Source organism: Perca fluviatilis, chromosome 8 (genome assembly GCF_010015445.1).
Source record: "Perca fluviatilis chromosome 8, GENO_Pfluv_1.0, whole genome shotgun sequence".
In the NCBI taxonomy this organism is placed as follows: domain Eukaryota; kingdom Metazoa; phylum Chordata; class Actinopteri; order Perciformes; family Percidae; genus Perca; species Perca fluviatilis.
Window position 1 is genome coordinate 20,779,125 of NC_053119.1, and position 25,263 is coordinate 20,804,387.

Below are 25,263 nucleotides of genomic sequence, written 5' to 3' on the forward strand. Positions count from 1 at the left end.
GTGTGTGTGTGTGTGTGTGAGATGTAAGACAGACAGAAGCATCTCCGTGGCAACGCCCCCACTGATCCTCCATGGAACAGAATTAATAAGTCATCACCCATTTTGCTAAGTCCAACATTTATGATTGCTATGAAGTTTAAACTACACATTGCATTAGCATAAAAGAATTTGGAGCAGTGATTGACTCATATGCAGTGTGTTTCTTAGGTTGTCTCAAATGTACTTTTTTGTTTGTTTCTGTGTTTTTGTGTGTGTCTGTGTGCCTGTCTGTCTCCCATTCTTCCATCTGGATTCTTTTAATCCCATTCTCTTCCTCTAATCCATCTTTCTTCCTCTCCCCATCCCACACTATATTTGCCCTCCCCCCCTTCACACACACACACACACACACACTTCTCTATCTCCCCCTCTCTGCCTCTATCTCTCTGCTTGCTTGATCGCTGCTGTCTGCATAGCGAGGAGCTGTATCTTCCACGCGGTTGTGATTCACTTGGCAGCCACTCGTGATAAACATGTTGTGGTGGACAGACGCCTGGGTCCCGGTCCGGAGGAGCAGGCTGACGTGGGTGGGCCCTGCCCAGGTCCCAACGTCAGCATGGATAGCCACTTGGCCAGATGGTCCGGAGTTGAGCTCTCGCCACTGTTCATCAAATGCACCCACTCGCTCTGTCTTGCCTCGCCATGGCCCCCAGCATCATGTCACAGTGGAACCAGAGAAAATTAGCACCTAATTATAGGCTCCTCTCTGTGAAGAATAGTACTGGTGCTGGTGGTGTGTGTCAGTGTGTGGAGGCTGGGTGGTTGACTCACTGTGGGACTGTGGCCTGTGGACCACGCAGAGGACATACAGAACACATGCACAGGCCATGGAGGAGACACAAGTGGTGACACACACATATGTACAGGGACACACACAAGCAAAAGGCTGAAACTCCGTTCTTTCTGGTTGATTTGTGCCTCAGCAGGGTCCCCCCACCCCACCCCACGAGGATGCCACAACAGAAACCACTTGTGTTCCATCTCTGATCCAACAGGATTAATTACACGCACAATGGAAGTTGATGCCTCTGGTTTCTATGCTCCGCAGGCTCCCTTGTGTTATGGATGGAGTAGTTAATCTTCACTGGGAACAATGGAGATTTTGTACTGGTGTATTTGGTTGAGATGTAAAGGAGAGCTTGACTATGCTGCCATCTTGTGATTGCATCTGAACCAGACTGGATGTAAATGAGAGGAGAGGAAGAATATCCGGGATTGCTTCATCAGTGCAATACTAATTCGTAATGTTTAATTGATGTCAAAGGTAAATAAAGGGCTATAGGAGATTCACTATTATGAGTTTCCCAGATGACAAAAAAAAAAAAAATTAAAAGCTTTGCAATCTATCTATTAGATACTGGCCACTCAGTCAAGATACTCTGATCAAGAGAAAATATCCTGACAGCTGCTCAGACGGAGGAACCAGCAGTGGTCAGAAAATAGCTACACGATGAAACTATGAAAATCTAAAAACTAAGAAATGCCTTCTGCTGAACTGGCGAATGGTCTGCCACCACTGTGAGAAAATAAATAAATTCTTGTCTGGAAAGTTAGCAATTCAATTTTTATTAGGTCTGCAAAGGCTTACCAAAATAGTTTAATATAACAAAAACAAAAGTCATTATCTCATTCTTAAACCATACAAAACCATACTGCATCACACTTAATAACTCCCAACGTCTCTGTGTTTACAACACAACAGAACAGAGAGAGGAAATGTTATGGACCGAGCAAAACATCATTCAAAGACTCTTAAACCACGCTGTTTGTCTTTACATCACTCTGAATGTGAATGCATATAATTTCTGGAGTTAATTCAAAACTTTGGCACAATAGATTTATTCAAGAAAAACTGTAAGCAAATGTCCTTGCAGGATTTAGTGCATGTTGAGTATATTGTAATCCGCTGAAGAGCGAAGAGCAGCGCAGGAAAAGAAGTACCAGGGATTTTGATTAAAGCGTGCACATGACGAGAAAAAGGTGGTGGGTCGGTGGAGGGGAAGAGACAGGGCACCGGTGCAGTTTGTTTTTAGGGTACAACCACTTTGTAAGGGCTCCCGGGGATGTTGTCGTCACCCCATTTGACGATGACGGTGTAGCTGCCCTTGTCCTTGACGGTGTAGGTGACATTATAGAGCTTGTTGCCCATGTGCTTGACATACACCTCCTCGCAAGGAGTATGGGGTCCATGCACGCCAACCATCAGCATGTTGGAACCTGGACAAGAAGTAAGAGGAGGATTTAATGAACGTGGTGTACAAAAGTTGCACAGGTGTGTGTGTGTGTGTGTGTGTGTGTGTGTGTGTGTGTGTGTGTGTGTGTGTGTGTGTGTGTGTGTGTGTGTGTGTGTGTGTGTGTGTGTGTGTGTTGTCTTAAAGCTGCACTAATCAAAATGTTGATGCAACCAATGGATGAAATGATTATGTATAATGTAAGAGGGGTCAATTCTAGTGACAAACCCATAGAGAATTATCACCCGATTCTGCAGCTCACATCCACATTCTAGTGTCTCCTTTAGCTCTTTGTTTTGGTTTAAAGGCCCGCAACTTTAATGTTTTGTTTACTCTCACTCATTAACATCAGTTGCAGCATCAGCAGGCAGCTGTTTACAGTCTGAAATAATGTGTCTGAAATGTATGCTACCTGCCCAGCACCAAACACCAGACAGGCAACTAGTTCCTGAACATAGTGGAGTACGGAGATGCTAAAGAGCCAGATATTTCCCTTAGTAGTCGATGGAGACCAAAGCTAACTGTGTTTTTACTGCATTTTACTTTTGTCTTTATATGGGTGATCATCTCACCTGCTTTGCTGCAGTCAACTGTAAAATTGTTTTTCTGTCCGACCACAGCCTTGGACAGCCCTGTTCCACGACAAACCACCATGCTGGCATCAGATGTCAGTTTTGTTGAGGTGGTGGAAGAGGAGGAGCTGGAACTGTAGGCACCGCCCACTTTGGAGGTTTTGGTAACTGTTTCGACCAAGACTGAGGAGGTCTCGTGGAGGCTGTGTCCCCCTGACAGCCGAGCTCCTGTAGGAGAGAGAGAGAGAGAGAGAGGGGTTATCTGATGTCATCATGACAGTCCAGACATTACATTATACACTCAGTATTGACAAAGATATGATAGAAACAAAGATGCTGCTGCTCGTGGGGAGAATTTCCCTCCACAGACTAATGCTGGACTAATGCCTGAGCTCAAGTAGGAACAGTTCAGTACGAAGTTCTTCTCAGTCTTGAAAGTATTAGTCACATTAATGAATAAATAAAGGAATTTGTATGCACCAAGTAGTGACAATATCTGTGTAGTGCCAGAGAAAGACAGCCTTTATGTAAAATGTACACTAAGCAGTATGAACAGATGACATCACATTTTCCTGACTTCCACACTTTTTTTTTTTTAAAGGAACATTTGTTTCATAATCGAGACACTTGTTATGTGAGATCCACAGATCAGATGGGAGAGTGACTGTCAAGCAGACCTGTGATTTTAGCTTTGAAAGGGCTGCCCACTATGTGCTGTGGCCCTCCGTATTTAATGGTGATGAGATAGTTGCCGGGTGCCATGGGGGTGTAGGTGATCTTGTAGCCTTCAGGACACTCCCGACAGTCCATCTTGACCTTGGATGGCCCATCGATGTTGACCGATAGTGTGGCAGAGCCTGCGTTACAGGTGTTGACCACAAACTCTGAGGGTGCACCTGGAAGAAAGAGGGCAATGCAGAGAAAGATGAAGAGACTGCTCAAACAGTGCACATGATATTAAATAAAAAAAAATTTAAATCACAAGAAAACTATGCTGAAACAAAGCAAATGTGGTAGATATTTGAAGTAGTGGTGGTTATATCTACCTGTGGTTCCTCCCTGCAGTCCAGGACCATGCGCTGTCACCATGCCTGGGTCTCCAACCAGCCCTGGGTCTCCCACTCGCACGTTAAAGGGACTTCCGGGAATGTGGCATCCGTTGAACTTGACATCTATGGAGTGAACTCCATTCTCCCGTGGAATGAAGCGGATTGTACTCTTGTCTGAACATGATACACAAAATAAGTGGATATATTACTTCTAAATGATGCTTACAGATAATAAAACAAGCTGAATTCTCCATCTCCTGAAGTCTACTTTGTACTATAAAGTGAGGTTGATGCGTACCACTGTCAAGCTCAGTGACATAGCATTCCTCAGAAGAGCCGGCGGGGGTGTGGATTTTGGCGTCAACCACACCTCGAGCCCCATTGCGCTGCAACATGAAGGATGCCTCTTGGTTTACCTTCAAGTCCTTCTCCTACAAAAGACAGGGAAGAATATGATCAGAATATATTTATTTGCTTGCATGTGTGTGTGCCTGCACATCGAGGGACACAAAGTGTGTGACTCATCACGCCTGAACGAGAATAGATTGAGCATTTGAGTGTGAGAGGCAGAAAAGGTCAGAGTTTACAGCGAGGCCGGCGTTTAGTGTTTTTGCCCTACAGGCGGACGAGCGGTCCTAGCAGACATAAGAGGTAGTGTGACATTCTAAATGTTGGTCTGATATCGCACTTCACATGGCTTCTAGTGGTAGGAAAGCACTCTGAAGTGGCATTTCAGTCAACTAAAAATATACGTTTTTAGAATTGTTGGCAATTGTTATGGAAACTGTGAAAGCAAATAAAACAAACATCTGTGAAGTGAGGAGAGCAATATTGTAAGCTTTCACAGGTATCTTTAAAGTAGTCTTTATCTTCTGCTCACTGTTTTCTTGCTCAGACAGAAACCACATAGACTCACTGACTGCCCACATATAGCACAGCTTGTGTTGCCCCACATTAGCAAGGGACAGTTAATCCAGCCCTTCATCACTGGCCGGCACCACAGAATTATATTTGCATTTGATACGGCTCCAACACTGGCATTCAATTACACTTCAAGGGCAAAGTGATATTAGACAAAAATATCTACAGCCACTCAATCATTATGTTACATGCAATCTGTTATTCAGCCTGGATATTTTGTCACTGTGCATGTGTTGTGTCTGTGAGTGTTTAATGCAACAAATTAATGTGGCTGCTTTTGTCAACTCTGTGTGTGTGTATGTGTGTGTGTAATCTTACCTGAAGGCTTGTGAGAGTGAGCCTGCGGGCCTCGTCTGACAGTGTAGCAATCGGAACGATGAACGGGCTGTCAGGGATTTGCTCGTTGTTGAACTTGATTGACACCTCGTAGTCACCTGGGGAAGCAGACAGGTTATATTCTTTTACCACCAAATTAACTGAAGGAAGTATGAAGGAATTACTGAAAAGTTTAGCAGTTTAGAGATAAAAAACACTATGAGAAAACATTCAAATTAGGAAAAATCTACACCTGTGGGCAAAAAAAAGTTTTACCTGGTTCTTTCACTATGTAGGAGACACCGCAGGAACCATCCTTTCTGTCCTCAAAGGAGATTTCAGCCTTGCTGGGGCCCTCTACAGCGATGGACAGACCGCCAGCACCTGCCTCTCTGGTCCAGATACTAAATTCAGCTAAAGAGGATAAAACCAAGTTTCAACTTAAGTATCAACATTTTGGAATCATGTCTTGAATAAAAAAAAATGATAATAAAAAATAAAAACAGTTCTTCCCACTGAGAGCACGTCCACAGAGTTAACTTACAAGGTGCTCCAGCCACGCCTCTTTCCAGGCCTGGTCCTCCTGCACGGACCTTGTGTGCTCCTCCCTCCCCCATGGGCCCCACAGTGAACTGGAAGGGGCTACCAGGGACGTGTTGGCCTCTATACTTGACGTTGACCGTGTGGGGTCCCATTTCACTGGGGATAAAGCGCACGCTGTAGGTGCTGCTCCCTCCATCCACTATGTCAGCATCCACTGTTTTCCCACTGGGGCTGGTCACCTGAGCCGTCATGGCCTGAGAGCCACTCTCTACTGGATATGGCAGAGCGGCACGAAGACGTGTTTAGACATTTGCACAGGACACATATTCTTAGTTAAAAAAATACTCCAACATATATCCTTTATTGCCAAAGCATACATGTTTTCTCATTTAAAAAATTGAGTTTCAATTTGGATTCTCACCCTCAGGTCTGGCAGTGATGCCAGCAAAGCTGCTGAGGCTCTCTCTTCCCAGAAAGTCTCCAAAAACATCTCTAAACGGGCTTCCTCCTCCACCCAACTGGGTGCTCTCCTCCACTCGTACCTCCCTCTTGGTCTCTCCACCACGGGTTTTGCTGATCTCAGTGCGCTCAGTGCGGGTGTAGGTGTGGCTGCTGCGGGTGAATGTCCTGGTCAGCCTCTCCTGAGCTGAGACCATCTGGAACCAGTTTCCTACAGCGAGAAGAAAGAAGTGAGAATACGAATGTAAGTGCATTTATTTTAAGATTGGTTGACCGCTGCCCTCTAACCACTTCGAACTGGCTCCTGTACTCACCTGGGATCTTGAGGTTAAGGCCACATGTGCTGCCCACTGAGGCAATAGAAGACGCCTGTCTCTTTCTAGTAATACTCTCCTTCATCCTTCCTTCTCCGGTCACCTTAACTGTGAAAGGACTTCCTGGAAGGCACAAAGACATATACAGTGAACAAAAGTAGAAAAATAGATTTATTTTATTTTAAGATGTCAAATGTTTTTGTTAACTTTCCAAGTAAAATATTCTAACCTGGGATGTGTTTTTCAGCAAACTTGATGTTAACAGTGTAACTTCCAGGTTCTGTTGGACAGTAGGTGACTCTGCACGTCCCGTCTTCCACATCTTCACAGTTGATATCCACTTTGCTCGGACCCTCGATTGACAATGCTAGACCTCCATAACCTAAAGGAAGATGAAAAGTAGAAGATAAGTGGAAAAAGTGTGTGTTGAAAAATGTGTTGCCCTTGTGTTGGCCCTTGGTGTTTGCTATAAAGGTGAAACACACCGTCTCTAAATCTTACCTGCGTTCCTTGTATCCACAAAGAATTCAGCCATTTCTAAGGTGTGTGCCTCCACCAGGCCTTTACCGAAAGCCTTCACTCGGCTGGCCTCGCCAATCTCTGACTGGCCAACCATGATTTTAAAAGGGCTGTTGGCCACGTGTGCGGCATTTTTCCTCACGCTCACTTCATGCTCACCGACCTCCTTAGGGGTGAAAGAAATACCTGTGAACATAAAAAAAGGTAGAGAGGGAAAAAAATCAAGACAAAGAACCAGAAAAAAGAAATCCAAATGCATTTGTCTTATCCATGTTATACGCTTCATTTTATTTTGGGTATCTGGCAAGTGACTATCTCACCGAGGTGTCTGTTGGGCAGTCTCTTGAGCAGGCAGGGCTCCTCGTTGCCTGATGGTGCTCTGATACTGGCAGTCAGAGAGCTCAGATCAGTCTCTGTGATCTTCAGGGACACGTCAGCCGCTGTTCCGACATTCAGCTGTGATGTCCTGGTTATGGCGTCATCCCCTTGACATAAAAAAGGTGGTTTAGATGTTTGTCAACCCCTAAAACCTAACCTAAACCTTAATCGAAAACCTGTTTTAATGAACACATCCACTATAAATATATAGTCCAAAAAATGGGTTAAATGGGAGAAATGATTGATTTCCTCACCAGTGATCTTAGCAGTAAAGGGACTGCCAGGAATGTGCTTGTTGTCAAACTTGACAATGATGTTGTAGTCTCCAGGAGCTGTGGGCAGGTAGGACACAGTGCAGGTACCGTCTTTGTTGTCCTTACAGGTGATCTCAGCCTTAGAGGGTCCCTCCACTGCCAATGACAGACCACCTGAGAGGGAGAAGAAAAAAAAAGATTCTTACTTTTCTGCGGTGTAGTAAGGGTTAATTGTATTACTATTAATAGCAAATATTACTGGGGAAGTAAGGTGGGGAACTAATGTATAGTACCTTCTCCTGCATTCTTGGTGACCACAGTGAAAGTGGCAGCCTTGTTGACCATGCCGTAACTCAGACCTGGACCATAAGCAGTCACCACTCCACTGTTTACAGCATCCACAAAGAACTGCAGAGGGCTACCTACAGTATAATGGATATAATCATTGGCAAACAGTAATGAGACTAGGAACTGTGAATAGTATCTATTGCATTTAACTTAAACTAACAAAAACAAGAGAGCAAAAAATCCTTGAATAAATCAAAGTTATTTTTTAAGTTGACAACCGCTTCCCATCCTTCTAATGCGTTCTAAGTGTGTTTCTGACCTGGAATGTGGTTGCAGTCATATTTGATGTCCATCTCATGCAGACCTCTCTCTGTGGGCTGGTACTTTATTGTGATGGTGCCATCCTTATTGTCAGTGATATGCGGGCGGGCAGTCTTGCCTGAAGGCATCCGCACCTCACCTAGAAATGACAGCGGTGTGTTGAAATGTCAGTGACCTAAAAAGGAAGTGTGTGTGTGTGTGTGTGTGTGTGTGTGTGTGTGTGTGTGTGTGTGTGTGTGTGTGTGTGTGTGTGTGTGTGTGTGTGTGTGTGTGTGTGCGCGTGCAGAATTTTCTTTCTGTTTGAGTGGTGTTTGTCACACCTGTGATTTCTCCTTGCTGTGGCGTGAAGGGGACAAGGAAGTTAACAGGACGGAAGAGAGGATCCACAGTATCGCGGGGAACAACTGGCTCATTTGTGGCCTGTCAATACAGAAAGAAGAGAAACTGTTGGTTTCATACACCTAAATGTCAGAACAGAACAGCACTTCAGCAGCTGGTTAAATACTCATTTACTCACCACCACATGGAAGGGGCTCTTAGGAATGTTCTGTCCCCCAAAGCGGATGGTAATAACATATTTTCCAGGTTCAGGGGCTGTGTAGTAAATGTCAAAGGTCCCATCCCGATTTTCCACCACATCCATGTCCAGCTCCATCCCTTGTGGGGTCTGCACCTTACAGGTCACCTTGCCTTTCCCAGCAGCTTTGGCATCCACTGTGATAACTGTATCCTCGGAGGTCTGCAGCTTCTGAAGACTTGCTGTTAAGGACAGAGAGGGAATAAGGATAAACGGAAAGAAGTGCTACATAAACACATGGATTCTAGGATTTTCTCGCAATGTGTCACAGAAATAAAAACAAAGCCTCTGTTACTCACACACGCCATGTCCTCCAATAGAAACTGGAAAGAAAAAATTTCAGATTTTGAATATAAATATATAAATGCTGCAACTATAACATATTACTTTTATTTATTATGTATACACAGTGGTTTTCTTACCGGTGAGGAGACATTTGCTGGCGTCTCCTGTGGGCAGGGACTGGATGCGGTATGGGGAGTAAGGAATCTCATCTCCTCCATATTTAATGGTGATAGTGTAAGGGCCTGTAGAGTCAGGTACATAGGAGACAGTGTAGGTGCCGTCCCTGTTGTCCTGGATGGTTGCATTCTTTGGCTTGCCCTCTGGGTCCTGTCAATTGACAATATTAAGTTATTTTAAATGGTGACTTATGGTTAAAAACGTATTGTGTGAAAGGTAGCTGAACCCACCAGAATCTGCACAGTGAGCAGTCCCTCCCCAGCATCACGAGCATCAATGGTGAACTCAACTGGCAGGCTTGCAGACACACCTTTTGTGTCTAGACCAGGGCCACTGGCGCGTACCTTACTGGCGTCATGCCCAGGCTGAGACATTACCTTGAATGGACTGTGGAAGAAGTAGTAGACATCTTGCTGAACTACACTTTTCTTTTTAAATCCAGACAGACAGAGCTGAACTTTAATTAAGACATATCTGCACATACTGCCTGGCTTGGCGTTTTTACTAAACTCGTACTGCACCTGTGTGGGACTTCCTGATCTGCATATTTGACAGCTACAGTGTAAGGGCCATCCTGGGCTGGGGTGTAGTGAACTGTGTGGGTGCCATCGCCATTGTTCTTCACACCAACTGGCTCTACGGTACCTGGAAATAAGACATTATAGAAATAATCGTATACCGCCAACTTTCCGTCATTTATCAGCTTAGAGTAGGCAAGAGGTTTTCATAGTCTAACAGCATGTCCTTACCTGTTGGGCCATAGAGTTTTACATCCAGTGGGGCCTGTCCAGCTTGGGTACAGTCTGCTGTGAAAGTCTGAGGAACATGGGCTCTCACTCCAGTGCCCAGACCTGGACCTGAGCACTTCACCTTGCTAGGGTCCACAGGGTCCTTCACTGGTACACGGAACGGACTACCAGGGATTGGGTGACCTCCATAGTTGATGTTGACGTCATAGTCTCCAGTAGTGAAAGGGATGTACTCCACACTGCAGCTGCCATCTTTATTGTCCTTGCAGGATATTTTTGCCTCTGAGGCTCCCTCGATGGTTAGGCCCAGGCCTCCTGTACCAGCACCCCTGAGAGAGAAGCCAACGCTTTAATTTAATTGCACATGTTTGAGTTAAATTCCCACAAATGTTGCCTTTAAATGTCATCCAACAGTACCTGGTCTCCACAGTGAAGCAGTTGGGCTTGTTGGTAATCCCTCCCTCCAGACCTGGTCCATAGGCACGGACCCGGGTCGGATCACATCCCTCCACCACAGATACTCTAAAGGGACTCTTGGGAACCGGCGCATCGTCATACTGCACCTCAATCAGATGCATTCCTGCGCACAAAGAGACTCATCAGTTCAATGTCTGATGTCATACCTCTCTGGCTGAATGTTCTCAAAGCAAGCAAATATGTTCTGTTATTGCCGCTTGCTTTAAATTATGAGCCAAACTAAGTCCCTTTTAGGGAGATAAACATCTGTTTATTTATAAAAGGCTCCATCTAGGGTGCAGACGTTCTGGTGAACGTACAATTCATTACAGCTGTTCCCTATTCATTATTCTGTTACAACAATTTTTCTGACAGAGCCCTCTCAGTAGGCCTATATGCCAGATTCCCAGCAGCAATGCTATGATATTAGAGCATGTCTGGTGGTGGAGGAGTGCTATGTGATCTCTTTGCTTTGTGTTATAGGTCTCTATTAATATCCCCTGTCATTCCACTGCTGTATAGATGTGTGCAGGCAGCCTTCAGCACACATACCTGCCTGGTTAAGAGCTTCTGTTCCAGAGCACACTATTTATAAAACAGAGCCTTCCTGCTCTCTGCCCCTCACATCATTGCTCCACTGCATCATTCTGTATTTATACCCCTATCTTTCTTGTTCTTTCTGTTCCCACTCTCCTGCTTCATTCCCAAATGGCGCCCAACACAAGCACCTGTTAGTGATTTCTCCGTCTGTCTGTATGCTCTCTTTTTAGACAGACTGCTTATGTAAAATCCTCTATCTATCTGCAGCAGGTTAGGTTTCTTAATGTTACAGATTTGACATAGCTCTTACTTCCATTATTGTTGTTCAGTGCCTCTCCACCTTATGATCCTTGAATTACATGAATTAACACACTTAAATGAAATGAAGTAATATTGTTCTCCTACCATCCTCGAATGCTGTGTACTCCACTCTGTAGGTGCCGTCTCCCTTGTCAGTGACGTAGGTGTCTGTGTTGGTGCCGGAGGGGCTGATAATGTGAACCTTCACATGATTTCCTCCAACCTTGTTGAGGGCACGAGCATCAACGATGAAGTGGGTTGTTACTTCTCTGAGGACCCCTAGAAACAGAAAAGCCCTTTAGGTGATTTGCTGCCAAGTGGACGCAGTCATTTTAAGACTTGACATTATAAATATGATATATATTTCGATATTTATACTTATTTATATATATTTAACAGTAGAGGCCGTTATAAGTAATGATATTTCTTAACAAGTAAAAAAAAAGTACATACTCAGGCTGCAACTAACAATTAAATAGAGCCCAAGGTGACATTTCCTAATAGCTTGTGTTTTCAGAACCACAGTCCAAAAGCAAAATTGGAATTATGACATATGAAAACAACCTGCAAATGTTGGCCATTTTGCTTGATAAATGACTTTAATTGCCTTTCTAACAATTAACTTATCATGTAATCGACTAATTCTTTATGCCAAGTTTTTTTAAAACCTAACATGAAGTGAAACTTATTAAATTTTAAGCTTAGGTTCTTGGTATTGTTACCTCTGGGCTCCACTCCTGGCCCATAGACATGCACCCCGCTGGTGTCCACAGAGGGCTCGACCTGCAGGACTTTGGGAAACTGGGGAATCATCTGGCCGCCATACTTGATTGTGATGGTGTGTGTGCCATGGAAGGGTGGGATGTATGTCACAGAGAAGGTCCCCTCTGCTGTTTTCTGGATGTGCACTTCAGCTTTAGTCCCGGTCTCTGACACAATTTCAATGGTGAGCTCAGCGTCGCCTGCCCGGGTGCAGTCCACAGTGAAGGTCGCCGGTTCGCCTGCCTTGGCCTTCTCCAGGCCCGGCCCACTGGCCATCACCTTGCTGGGGTCCAAGGCTGAGCGCACTGCAGCTTTGAAGGGAGAGCCGGGGATGTGCTGTTCGGCAAACAAGATATTGATGGCATACTCCCCAGGCTCAGTGGGAAGGTAGAACACTGAGCATGTGCCGTCACCATTGTCTTGGCACTCAATCTTCGCCTCGCAGGGACCCTCCACGGTCAGGCCCAGCCCACCTGCACCAGCTCCCTTTGTGTCAATAGTAAATGGAGCTGGTTTACCCACAATGCCTCCCTTCAGGCCTGGGCCAAAGGCTCGCACCTGTGATACAACAGTCAGGTCAGTTTTCTGAGATGTGCTATACAAAACATCCAATATTTGTATGTTATGTTTCATGAGCCTCAAGTATGAACACAGTGTAGAACTACATGCAGCTTGCATGAACTTTTACCTTTGAAGGATCAGCAGGCATCACTGCCTCAACCCCAAAGGGGCTTCCCATCACCGGGTTGCCATCATAGCTGACATCAACCTTGTACTGCCCCTCCTCTGGGGGAATATACTTCACACCGTGAGTGCCTTTGGCTTTGTCTGATTCCAACTTGCATGGGATTGGTCGGCCAGAGGGTGAGGTCATCTTCACACCCACATTGCCCTGCCCACCAGCGCCCTTTGTGTTAACTGTGAACTCCTGATCCTTTCCAACCTCAACTTCTGCAGGAAAGATTGACATGAAACACTTAAAACCTTGCAATTCACTACTTTTACATGGTGTAAATGCAAGAGCATAGTATGTAGTGTTTGTAACTTACTGGTGTCTAATCCTTCCACTTTCACCTTTCCAATATCCAGAGCTGGTGCCACGGTAATGTGAAAGGGACTCTTGGGAATGGGATCTCCTCCATGACTGACTGAAATCACCATGTTACCCTGAAAAGACACAAGATGATTTGAGGCGTTATTGTGAATAATCTCTCCATCCTGTTCATCAAAAAGGCCTACTGTACCTGTTGAAGAGCTGTGTACTTGACAGTGTAGGAGTAATCGTGGTTATCGATGATCTCAAAGTCACGAACCGCCTCTCCTGGACCTGATGCTGCAAAATGCACCTCAGGCTTGGCCTTGCCAGCTCCCTTTGTGTAGATGGTGAAGTGAGTTGGAGTGCCCACCTCCACTCCTGAAACACACACGTGTTTTGTCAGTGCTACCAATCCTAGTCAAATCAAATAATTTCTATAACATCAAAGTATTGTAGTGAGAGTTTTCTACAAATGCAAATACCTATACATTTGGTGTGCTTGGTATTTATACTAATTCTGGTTCTTGGTGTCAGTGGATCTCACCTGTCTTGTTAAGTCCGGGGCCCTCTGCTCTCACCTTACCGGCATCATGGGAAGGATCCACTTTGACTTTGAATGGACTGATGGGAATCTCCTGACAAAGTCAATCATAAAATAATCATAAGAAATGACTTAAGACTAAATAAATATAAAAAAAAATATTCTACATTACTGACCAGTTTCTCTTGCACTGGAAACTGTATCTTACCTGGTCAGCAAACAGTACCATGATGGTATATCGGCCTGCACCGGGGGGAGTGTACTTGACAGTGAAGGTGTCATTGTCATTCTTGATGATGTCAAATTCGATGTCTGCCTCGGCAGGGCCAACCACCCCTGGGGCACACTTAATTCCAATGCTGATGTCTCCTAATGGTGCATAGCAATGAGCACAGTTCAAGAAGGCCATTCAAAAATAGATGATCTGAATAAATAGAAGCAGTCGCTCCACTGCCTAGAGCTTTATTTTAACTACATTTCATACATTTCAAATAACTTACCTCAACTTTGTCAGCTAAGATGCAAATCTTTACTTATTCTGTTCATTCTGTGGGCTTTATATTTTTCAACATCCACATGACGTAGCACTAAATTCATTAAGAGTCAACTAAACTCAGAAGTGTTTTTTGTTAACACCCACACCATCTTCCTTGTACATGCTCACCTTGACCAGCCTCCCCACAGTCCACTGTGAAGTATGTTGGCTCATTAGCTTTGAGCCCCGTCTTCTCCACTCCAGGCCCATAGACCTTGACTCTGTCTGGATGACAACCCTCTCCAACCAGCACCTAATGAATTCAAAGTGTACTTGAGGAAAAAGCAGTTGGTTCAAGTACAACTGCTGCAGTCCTCTTTGTGCATATTTGATTTGAGTATCATTATATTAAATTGACTGAATTTTAGGTATGTGCGTGTGTGTGTGTGTGTGTGTGTGTGTGTGTGTGTGTGTGTGTGTGTGTGTGTGTGTGTGTGTGTGTGTGTGTGTGTGTGTGTGTGTGTGCGTCATGTGTCTTACCCTGAAGGGGCTGTTGGGAACGTTGACGTCCCCCCAGGTGATGATGATGGTGTGTTTAATGGACTTGACAGGGGTGTACACACACAGAAATGTGCCGTCTCCCTTGTCAGTGATCTTGATGTTAATGGTGCAGCCTTCAGCGTCCTTAATGGATACAAAGGCTGCATGTCAGCTCTGGTCTGTACATGCAATATAAATAATACAATGAAGGTTGCTCTCCGTACCTGTGCGTAGATCTTGAGGTGACCCTTCCCAGCCATGCGGGCATCAATGGTGAATTCAGTTGGTTTGTTCACAATGACTCCAGTTGGCTGCAGGCCTGGACCATATGCTTTCACCTGCAACATTTTGTTGTTTTAATGTATTTTTTTTAGAATATGATCAGGTCACAATGGCAACCTGCTTCATACTTATAGGTATTGTGTATAATTCAGTGAGTGGGAATTACCTTCTCAGGGAAGACATCATTGGCTGCAGGAAGGATGTGGGCCATGAAGGGGCTGTCCTTGATGTCCTCGTCATCACAAATGACGTGGACAGCATAGTCACCGGCCTCAGTGGGCCAATAGCGTACATCACAGGAGCCATCGCCCTTATCATCACACTCAATTTTAGCCTGTGATGGGCCTTCGATGGAGAAGCCTAAACATCCAAAGAATTAAAACATTTAGACTAGATTTTTTAAACATCCACTTTTCTTCTACAAGAGCTCATATTACTCAAGACTCACCAAGAGTTCCAACTTCAGTGCCGATGGCCTCTACCACAAAGTCAGCAGATTTTCCAACCATGCCAGTCTTCAGACCAGGACCCCAGGCCCTAACCTTCTGAAAACCTGCCTCCTCACCCACCTCCACTTCGAAGGGGCTGCAGCACACAATATTACACAATATTACCAGGTGTCAATGTGAATGTGCTTTGTTAACGAAGAGCTAAAGGCAGCAATAGGACCCTACCTGCGTGGGATGGGCTGGCCTCCCCAGGTAATGCTGACTGTGTATTTACCGGGCTTAAGGGGGTAATATTCACATTCATACACACCGTTTCCTGCATCTCGCACTTTCACTTGCTCCTCTGCTCCAGCTGAGGATGAATAAAACAGTCAATATGGTTTTTTATCAAGTCGATGTCGAAGAGACATTTTATGAATTTTGATTAGCATACGCCTATCGAATGCTACCCTTCAGACAAAAAATAAAAAACGAAGTGTGAGGAGTGATGCAGAGAAGAAAGAGATGTCTGACTCACTTGGTCCTTTGACTAAGACGCTCAACGATCCACTGCCAGCTCCCTTGGTGAAAACCTTGAAGTCTGCAACCTCCTTTACTCTCACACCTTTAGGCTGAAGGCCTCTGCCTGTAGCTCTGCAGGCATTTGGGTTCATTGCTGAAAGGAATAACAACAAGTGTGAAAGAGAGAAATCTTTAGCAAAGCAAACGGCAACTGAGAGTAGCCAGCAGTTGATAGCAATGTTAGTAGCAAAGACAGTAAAATATCCAATTCAAGTGGGATTCCTTATAGCTTGACTGACAGAACCTGCAAATGAGAATGATGCTTTTTGCAGTACATATAACACAAAGTGCAGAATTTTGAAAATGACATTGACGAGAGCATCGAGGAAGCATTTGACAACATTTCAGTCCTTCGCTCCGAAATGTTGACTGCAGGCTTAAATCGAAAACTGGCTGATGCAAATTTAGATGTGATAAAAACAAACATGTCAACAGCACAAGCAAAGACATTTAACAGAGAAGAACAAAGTAGACAGAAATGCAAAGTGGGACAATCTGTAAACTATTTGTACAACATTGCATCTCATCTCTCTCTGCACATAACGAAACCATCAAGCTGCAGGACGCAAGAAGATGGAGCAGGCGACCACGCAGGCACGCCATTAAGCCGCGGCACCCTAATCTTAGAGAAAGCACAGAAGGGCATTTGCAGGGCGCCGCACAGGTAAAGGCTTGGGGGGATCTTGCTGAGCATTGGGCACAGGCTCCTCCCAGCAAACCATACTAACTTGGGCGGCCAGGTTTTTGGGGGGGTACCCTATTCCCAGCCTTCGCTCCAGGAGGGGTGCGCACTGACTGAGGGACTATCTGCAGTGGAGCTCCCATGGGAGGAGCAACGGGTAGAGCTAGAAATGACAGATAGGAAGGGTTATGGTCTATACTCAGTGGCTGTTCCCAGGGAAAATAAAGATGACTGTAGATGTGATGGACAGATCACCCTGACACTAACAGCATGATAAGAAATATGATTAGTCTGACAATAATTTACAACACAGACAGATGGCTCACCCTCTGCGACGTTGACAGTGAATGGGCTCCTTGGGATCTCCTGGCCTGCAAACAGTATGTGTATGGTGTGAGGCCCTTCCATCATGGGACGATAAGTGCAACGGAAAACACTGTCACCCTTATTCTCCAGGATGAGCTCCACTGTGTCCTTTTTGCCCTGAGGATCGACGATTACCACACTGACGTCGCCATTACCAGCACCTGAGTGTGACAGGAAAATGATCAGTCATCACAGGTCAAAGTACATGCTGTAGCTTTAGTCTGTCTGAGAAAATCACAGTAATTCTTTGACTTTGTTAGATGAAATGATGTTAGAAATGCTGCAAGCCTGTCATCAGATCACATTCCTGTTGTCCACATGTGTACATGTCAGTATGTAAAGTGGTTGAATTTCCCATACTAACCAGCTGTGTAGATGTCAAAGTAGGTGGGTTTGTTAGCCACATTGCCTGTAGGATCCAGACCTGGTCCCCTGGCATGGACTTTGCTGGGGTCACCCATATCCTTTGCTACATTCACTGTGTAGGGGCTCTTGTCAATGTCCTGACCAGCAAACAGCACTTTCACCTATAGAGATAAAAGCAAGACAAAGGTAAAACATCTTTAAATATAGTGGTTTGTCCGTGTTGTGCTGAGTGACGTGTTGACCTAATGTACATCAGAAAGAAAATTGGTCATACCTTGTGAACACCCTCAACTTTGGGAACATAGGTGACAGTGTAGGATCTGTTTTTGTCCTTGTTGGGTTTAACCTTAGCCTGGAGAATAAGACGACAAAGTATGAGAGGGTTAGATTAAAGATTAGATGCTACACTTTGCAAAACTTTGAAATGCAGCAGGGTTATCAGAGGTGGCTAGCAGGCTGTATGCTAAGATCCATTGTTGATCAGGTATAACTTGCCTCCTCTTTGTGTCCCTCAGGATCCTCCACATAGACCAGGACCTCACCACTGCCAGCTTCCAGAGTTTCCACAGTGAACACAGCTGGTTGCAGCACCTTGTTGCCGTGAGGCTCAATACCTGCAATGTAAATGCAGAGACACAGGATGTGGTGATATATTCTGCAAGGCTTGGGGCAATGTAGTCTATATCCTTGATGTTACACTTCCGGGATTGCTACGTTGCCGCAGGAAATTCCGCCGGATGCATGTATTTTCCATTTCCTTCCGCTTTATTTGTGTTGGAATTTTAAATTTGGTAGATTTATGAGAACTATGGTTAACTGCTCCTCAGATCTCTGCATGGTAAATTGAGACAGCTAGCTAGACTATCTGTCCAATCTGAGTTTTCTTTTGCACGACTATTTTGCAGTGGCTCTATGCGGAGCTTAGCGCCGCCCATGACTATTCTGATTGGTTTAAAGAAATGCCATTAAACCAGAGCACATCCCCGAATGCTATGTGGAGTAGCCAGACCCTCCTTCAGCGCACTCTGGAGGATGGTCTAGCAAAGCGAGACTAGGAGCAATGTAACATTCTTAGCAACGGGCAACATATTTATACTCTTCATTTGAACTGTTGTGAACTGTGCAGGTGTCCATGGCTACCCACCAGGTCCATAGGCTTTGGCCTTGTTTGGAAAAAGCTGTTTGGGCCTGAGAGGAGCTCCGGGCTTCAGTTTTGCCTTGGGGAACTGAGACAGGTAGGTCATCACTGAGTGCTCATCCACATCTGGGTCCACAATCTCCTCAGGGGCAATCACCTACAGCAGAGACAGCCAGCACAGTAGAGGTTAATAATGTGTGTTGCGTTTGAATTGAAAAGACAACAACATCCTGCAACAACCATGACTATAAAACACCATATCCTAATTTATGTTTATATTGACAGTATTATCATTTGTAAGAGGGGTATGATTCACTATTTACACAACTTTCACTTATTACGCATAGTGCAATGGGATTTAACAAAGATCATACTTATTTATTCCCCCCCACCTCTGACTTATATCTCCCTCTGGCAATTGTTTGCCTGTCTATCACACCGTGGCACAAAGCCATGCTTCACGCTGGTTATATTTAACCCCAGGACAGCAGGGTTAAGGATTGTTGCCTTCAATAAGCCAGCCAGTGGGATTTATCCTGAGCCAGACCATTCCCACATCTCCTTAACACCACCACACTGTACTCACGCCCCCAGGCCTGCAGAGCCATGACATACACCCACCGGCTATCTCACCAATGCTAAGCCTCATGGAGAACCGCTAACCCCGTGACTTAGACAAACAAGTAAACAACCTGCATAGAGCACATGAAAATACGGAGACTCTGTTCATATTGTTATTCTGATGAGCACAGGCATATTGACACCTCTGTTTCAGGCGTAGGCTCGGAAGGTGTTCAGAAATCTCACACCTCCACAAATTCACGAATCTACTAAATAAAACTCCTACAGACTCACTTAGTGAGTGAGAGCGACAATAAAGCAAATGGAAATATTAAAAGTGAGATGGGTAATAAATATTTCATGAGACCCTCCAGCATGCTCTCCCTGGAAAAACACTGGGCTCCACACAGTACTGCCTTTTTCAGTTCAGTGTTGCCTCACAGGTCCATAGACACATATGGTGAGGCATGTTTTTATATGCAAATGTGTCTTGGTGCTTGCTTTAAATTGCCTGGAAATAATTGGGGATTGCTGAATGTCTATCCACTAAGAATAAACTATGTTGCTGATCAGAAAAGGCACCATATGTTTATCTTGTTGTGTTGCCCTGTGATATCAACCCCACCCATCTGACACCCAGCTGAGCTAAAGCAAACTAAAAAGCACTTTGTGACTGTCTGATCTGTCATGCATCTTACCTGAGGCACACCCAACCAGTCGTCCGCCTGTTGCATGGCTTCTTTGGCATTCTGCACAGGCTGGTTTGGGTCCCACTCAGCCCAATCAGGACACAAACCTAACAGAATGCAAACAGGACAATTAGACAATGTGTTATACTGCTGTTGCTATAATAAGGCCACTTGGGCTGTCACTGCTATCTGCCTAACACCTCCAAGTACAACATTGCATGACCTTACCCACACTGCTCTGCTCCTGTGAATATGTGTGACAAAAGAATATATATTTTGACTGTTCCAAAGCTAAAGACGCTCTCGTACTTTCACTGTGACTAAAGCTAGCCTCCTCCGTGCTGCTAATGCCTAAATTGGATTAGTGTTGGTGATGGCCACTCACTCAAAAGGTCCATACAGGCACACCATAGAATACTATTATCCAATTACAGTAATATAGACACAGGCCCACAGTATTAACAGGGTTGAGTTTACATGCATCTCAAGGGAGGAGTGTGCAGTGGCCGTACAGAAAAAACTTTGTACAGTAGAGCTGTCAGTTGGGAGGCACCAGGGTGTGCCTTCCAGCATGTAAACTCAGAGTCATGTAGTTTACAATGTAGCATCACTGTAATATGGGGGGACACATGCTATAGTTGTATAAGAAAATACTGGATACACGAATAGAAATTGAAGATGCCTGTCAGATAGAATGTTGATTTCTTCTTGGTCTGGCCAATTAACTTGTTTTGTACATTTGTATCTGAATTACAAGCAGAGCCTCTGTGTTTCAGAACAGAGTGAGTTTTGTCAGTTACCCTGCTGTCTGGTATTAGCTGATGAAACAACAGAACCTTGTATGGTCAGTGCTGCAGCAGTGTTTGAAAGATGCATCTCTGCTCATATAAACAGTTAAACGCGGTGCTCTACGCTCCTCTTGCTACTCTTCCACCTTTTGCTCTGTGAAGCACTGCTAAGAGAGGACTCTCTAATGTTCAGTGTTGAATGCAGTAGCCTGAAATGGCAGTGACTCAAACTGTGGCCTTGTGGTCTTTGGATCTGTGGCTTAGGCACCTCCCTGTGACAGATAACTCTGCATTTGATGCGGAGCCAAGCATCCCCCTTGACAGAAGAGGAGGAATGGTGCCCAAATTTGGGGGTGTTGTGTAGCAGCAAGGCTATAAACACTAAAGCCGGGCTTGGGCCTCAGGGCCCTAAACAGTGAGAGTGAAAGCTTCAGTTATGGTGGGACAGCTGGCAGGGATGCCCCCCGGCCATCAGCAACCCATCTACACTACAACCTACTGACACTACCTGCTCTCAAGAGACAGATTACAATGACGGACATCTGAATCTAAAATCTGTGTGTGTGTGTGTGTGTGTGTGTGTGTGTGTGTGTGTGTGTGTGTGTGTGTGTGTGTGTGTGTGTGTGTGTGTGTGTGTGTGTGTGTGTGTGTGTGTGTGTGTGCTGCAGAATGTGTGGCAGATATATACCCCCCTTATTTCTAGATGAGGAAAGAGAAGAGAAGGTGATACTGCGATACACTGACTGACACATGCCTGACCCCAACTTCCATAGTAACCATGGAAAACCGCTAAATACAAAAAGCCTTTTAACAGGCAGAGCATGTATTCTGACTCAGCATTTACTCCACTCAGCCTGTAGACTCAGCTGATGCCACCACACACTTCTTACCGGGGGCACAGTTGTCGACCAGAGCTCCCAGGGCTTTGCCATCCCGCCAGTCACGGTTGAAGTTGTTGATGGGCAGCTGGGGAACCTTGTTCTGTATCCAGCCCAACAGGCGCTGTTTGGGGGTCAGCTTCTTAGTCTCCTCGTCATCCTCGTCATCCCACATGGGCATGGAGATAGAGTAGTGGAGGATGAGAGTCCAGATAAGACCCAGGATCAGCTTTAGATTCCCATCCACAATGGCTTTGCTATCTGCAGTTGGACAGTAGAGACAAAAGTGTTCATGAGGATTTATAACTTCCAAAAAGTTCACATAATGCACCATGTCTTACAGTATTTTTGTTGGTATATTATAACTGCATCTTCCAGCTATATCTTCATTGTTGATTGTTTATGGGCCCTTCCGGGGAGATTGGTGCGATCTACTCTAGATATTTTACTAATATAGAGGTCTATATTCTCTATATCGTTATCAAAATAGTCTTTTCTTGCTGTTCTGCAGAGTTGACCAGAAATATAAGCAATGATGATTGACTGCTGAGGAGACAAGAATCTAATGCTCCGCGTTGCTCCCCCCGAGCCCCTTTCTCTCAGACAGCTGTCTGGCTGAGGACCCCTGACAATCTGTCATCCAGTCACAATGGCACTCTGAGACACTGTGACAGCTGAGGATATGTGGAAGTGGATCCCTCTCTGCATAAACACCACTTGGATTTCAATTACGTCCCAAACTTGTAGCGTGAGAGTGTGATAAATCAAATAGGTGGAGATTAGATTCATTGACGGCAAGCACGCAACTTATTTTCTGAAGTTCTCTGAGGAAAAGTTTGTCAAATAAGCCATTTCAAATCCACCTTAATTTAAAAATTCAGCCATGTAAGCCAAAGAACCTCTGAGGAGCGCTTGACTTTAATGTTTCATCGACTAATCTTGGGTGATACACTCCACTTAATTCAGTAAGACTTTAATACCTAAGGCACTTTGATGCCAGTTGTTTGTCACAAGACTGTTTTATTGAGACTATTTATCTTTTCATAGATGAGTGCCTCCTATCAGAGGGTAATGTTTGATGTGACACCGTTTGACTGGCCCAGGCAGGTGGCACGATGTGGCACAGCGTGGTTTTGATCCTGCTGTGTCCGGATTTAAGAGCAACTGTGTGCTCAAAGAGACATCCATCAAATGGTATCTAGTTACACACTGTGACACATGTGTGACTAAGCCTGTGGTGATTTTTTTAGTGTCTCTGGGTCACTGTAATGAGACTGAGACATTATCTTATGAGGGCTGCATCAACCAACTGAAGCAGCATGGAGGGAGAGGGTGCTAGGAAGTAAAATGCCAGGAATTCTATTATCACGCCTTCTTTCCATCGAAACAGTCTGACCTGGTGAGGTCTGTACAGCTGGGACAATGGTGGCAGACACACACACACACACATATTAAGTCCTACACACTATCCAGGACACACACTCTGCTAACCTTGAAGTCATATCTGTGATAGTGACGTTTGCCCTCCAGTGATCTCCTGAGAAAGAGCTTGCTATTGAGACACACACATGCTGGCCTTCACAGTCCGCCGGCCAAAGCCTCAGCCATGCCGGGAATTTCACTCAAGTGTGTGGCAGGATCATTAGTCACCAAAACAGAAAAATACTCTGTCAAAGTTTTAATAACTTTTCTTCTGTATGAATTGTGGGTTTGCCTGCAGGTTTATAATTACAGTAAGCAATAACTATTAATCTTACAATATCGGTTGTTAAATATTTCCAAGAGGTGGCATTCTGTTCACTCTGGTGGAGTGAATTACTCTTCTGGTGACTCTGTGGATGTGACACATATCCGCAACAATTTATTTTAACTTCAGCTATCTGTACCACAGTCTGAGCCCTAAATCCCTCCAACGTTAATCCTCACCTCACAGGAGTTGCTGATGGCTCTGGACAGCAATTGGTGGTCAGCAAAGAGCCCCAGTGAGTCGTTCTGACCCCTGACCTGACAGAGATGAGTGTGTGTGTGTTCCTGCTTGTGTGTAGAGGTGTGTGTGTGTGACTGCTGTCCACATGTAGAAATCGTGTCATTCTCATTACCACAGGCCTATTGAATTTTCAGCCCATAGTTTACCACATTGCTGCAGCAGGAGTAAGCATTCTATGGAGCCACTTAGTCCTTGGCCCTGACACAAGTTAATGACCTCAGTGGCACCTCTGCAGTAACTTTCCAATAAGCTGTTGACCCCAGCTCAATGCAGCTTTCCAGAGGCATGTGAAACCCATGTCTCACTACTGGCTGACACCTGGGCTGATAACATGCCAAGAGAGTAGCTACAGAATCTGTATGTGTTGGAAAAGGTATGACAGATTTAAAAATATCAAAAGATATGAAATGCTGTTGCCATGGTCCAGCTTTTAAATATCAAAGCACAGCATCTTTATGGACACACTGTCACTGTCATCCTTTTTATAACTTGTTCCTACTATCTAATAATTGCCCTGGCAACTTTTTATGTTTGCATTTTACCACTGTATTTTTTCCAGAAGTCATTAAAGTTTAACTTACCTATTGAGACCAATTTGATATGCTCTCTGTCCAGGAACTCTAGTGCCACAGACACATTTTCCAGTTTCATCTGACGGAAGTTGGGTCTGGTGTGGTACTTTCTGTACATTTTCTTCTGGCTCAAAACTTCCAGGAGTGAAATTAGCTTCAGCCCATCCGTAAAATCCCTCTGCAGGTCAGTGACGGCCTTGTTGACGCACTTGAGGTGCTCGTTGCACCACCTGGTGAAGGTGTTCTGCTGGATCTTCTTCCATGGCGCGTCCTCGGCCAGGTCCTTCTCCGTGGCTGGCATCTCGTCGTCGTCCTCCTCTTCCCCAAAGTCGGTGGCCTGGTAATACTGTGGAGGCAGCTGCTCGTCGCTGTAGTTATTGCTCATCATGGTGGCTTTTTCCGTGTCCACTTTTATACCTCGGTGACACTTATGTGTTGAATTGTGCGCTTGGTAGCGCAGAAAACTTTAGCAGGTCGATGGCAAGCGCGCTCTCGCGGAGGAAAGTTCAAACTTGGGAGAGTTTGAAAAGCAGCTTAGAGATTTTTCGGATACTTGCGAAGAAACCACTTATGTCAGGACAGTGATGGATTAAAATATCCGATTTACAATGTGCAAGGCAGCTGGTCGTCCTCTGTTTTTTTAATTGGCACCCTCTTGACAAGTCGTTCCTCTAATATGGCCACGGGAAGAATGTCGCTTCTTGAAAAACTGAGTTTCGTGGCAGGTGAGCTGGAGCAGCACTGTCCAAGTTGACTCTGAGCGTGTTTAACTTGATTGCTGAGAGAGGAAAGAGTTGGGTATATAAAGGACCCAGGGCCACGTCACTCAGCCTCTGTGATCATAGTCTATTTGCTAATCCATAAGGGTAACGGGAGTCGGGGTCGGTTTACGGGGAGGATGGGGAGTGATTGGTCAGACCCCAGACAGCGGCATGCTCCTTATTTTTAGGCGCTCCTATTTGGGCGGCTGGGGGATGGGACTGGACGATTGTTGCGAATGTGTGTCATGCTCAGGATCCAAGTGGCTGAACAATTGAGCTAAGAAAAGAAAGTGAGAAGTGTAGTGAGTCTCTCTATCTCAATAAGTTATCTTTTTACAGAGGATACTTGTCAGAAAGTTTGATTTTTCATATTAAATTCACATTAAATCACCGAGGCCTTGGAGATAAACATTTTAAAGGATGAGGTCAAAGATGAAGGAACTGCATTACGTGTGTTTCACAACTATCTGCCACCCCTGAGTGAAATGCATTTCTGTGTAAACAAGCAAAGGTCAATACAAGCTCAGGGAAGGTTATGGAAA

At 44.9% G+C, this 25,263-nt stretch overlaps 1 protein-coding gene across 2 annotated transcripts; it reads right to left on the minus strand.

The window, feature by feature from the left end:
• Positions 1 to 1,582: 1,582 nt before the first annotated feature.
• On the minus strand, positions 1,583 to 24,751 carry LOC120564151 (filamin-C-like). Of its 2 annotated transcripts, XM_039808898.1 has the most exons (47): positions 23,970 to 24,751; positions 21,414 to 21,662; positions 19,745 to 19,842; positions 18,492 to 18,642; positions 17,843 to 17,961; positions 17,622 to 17,699; positions 17,346 to 17,508; positions 16,942 to 17,142; positions 16,662 to 16,778; positions 15,890 to 16,027; positions 15,598 to 15,724; positions 15,372 to 15,508; positions 15,090 to 15,283; positions 14,866 to 14,979; positions 14,642 to 14,785; positions 14,291 to 14,414; positions 13,835 to 13,995; positions 13,630 to 13,720; positions 13,294 to 13,463; positions 13,099 to 13,216; positions 12,738 to 13,000; positions 12,010 to 12,607; positions 11,393 to 11,566; positions 10,409 to 10,571; positions 9,992 to 10,320; positions 9,764 to 9,887; positions 9,473 to 9,629; positions 9,203 to 9,392; positions 9,080 to 9,103; positions 8,721 to 8,962; positions 8,524 to 8,623; positions 8,202 to 8,342; positions 7,888 to 8,016; positions 7,595 to 7,768; positions 7,283 to 7,447; positions 6,945 to 7,148; positions 6,673 to 6,825; positions 6,444 to 6,566; positions 6,092 to 6,340; positions 5,672 to 5,941; positions 5,404 to 5,541; positions 5,131 to 5,246; positions 4,190 to 4,322; positions 3,889 to 4,065; positions 3,520 to 3,738; positions 2,843 to 3,070; positions 1,583 to 2,256 (listed from the first exon to the last, which is right to left on the minus strand). In XM_039808898.1, exons 1-47 carry the CDS (start codon positions 24,346 to 24,348, stop codon positions 2,069 to 2,071), a joined length of 8,244 nt encoding a protein of 2,747 aa, XP_039664832.1. In that variant the 5' UTR covers positions 24,349 to 24,751; the 3' UTR covers positions 1,583 to 2,068. The 2 variants fall into 2 exon arrangements, with proteins under 2 accessions (XP_039664832.1, XP_039664833.1); XM_039808899.1 differs by lacking the exon at positions 16,662 to 16,778 and having other exon boundaries at positions 2,069 to 2,256; positions 23,970 to 24,348.
• Positions 24,752 to 25,263: the final 512 nt, after the last annotated feature.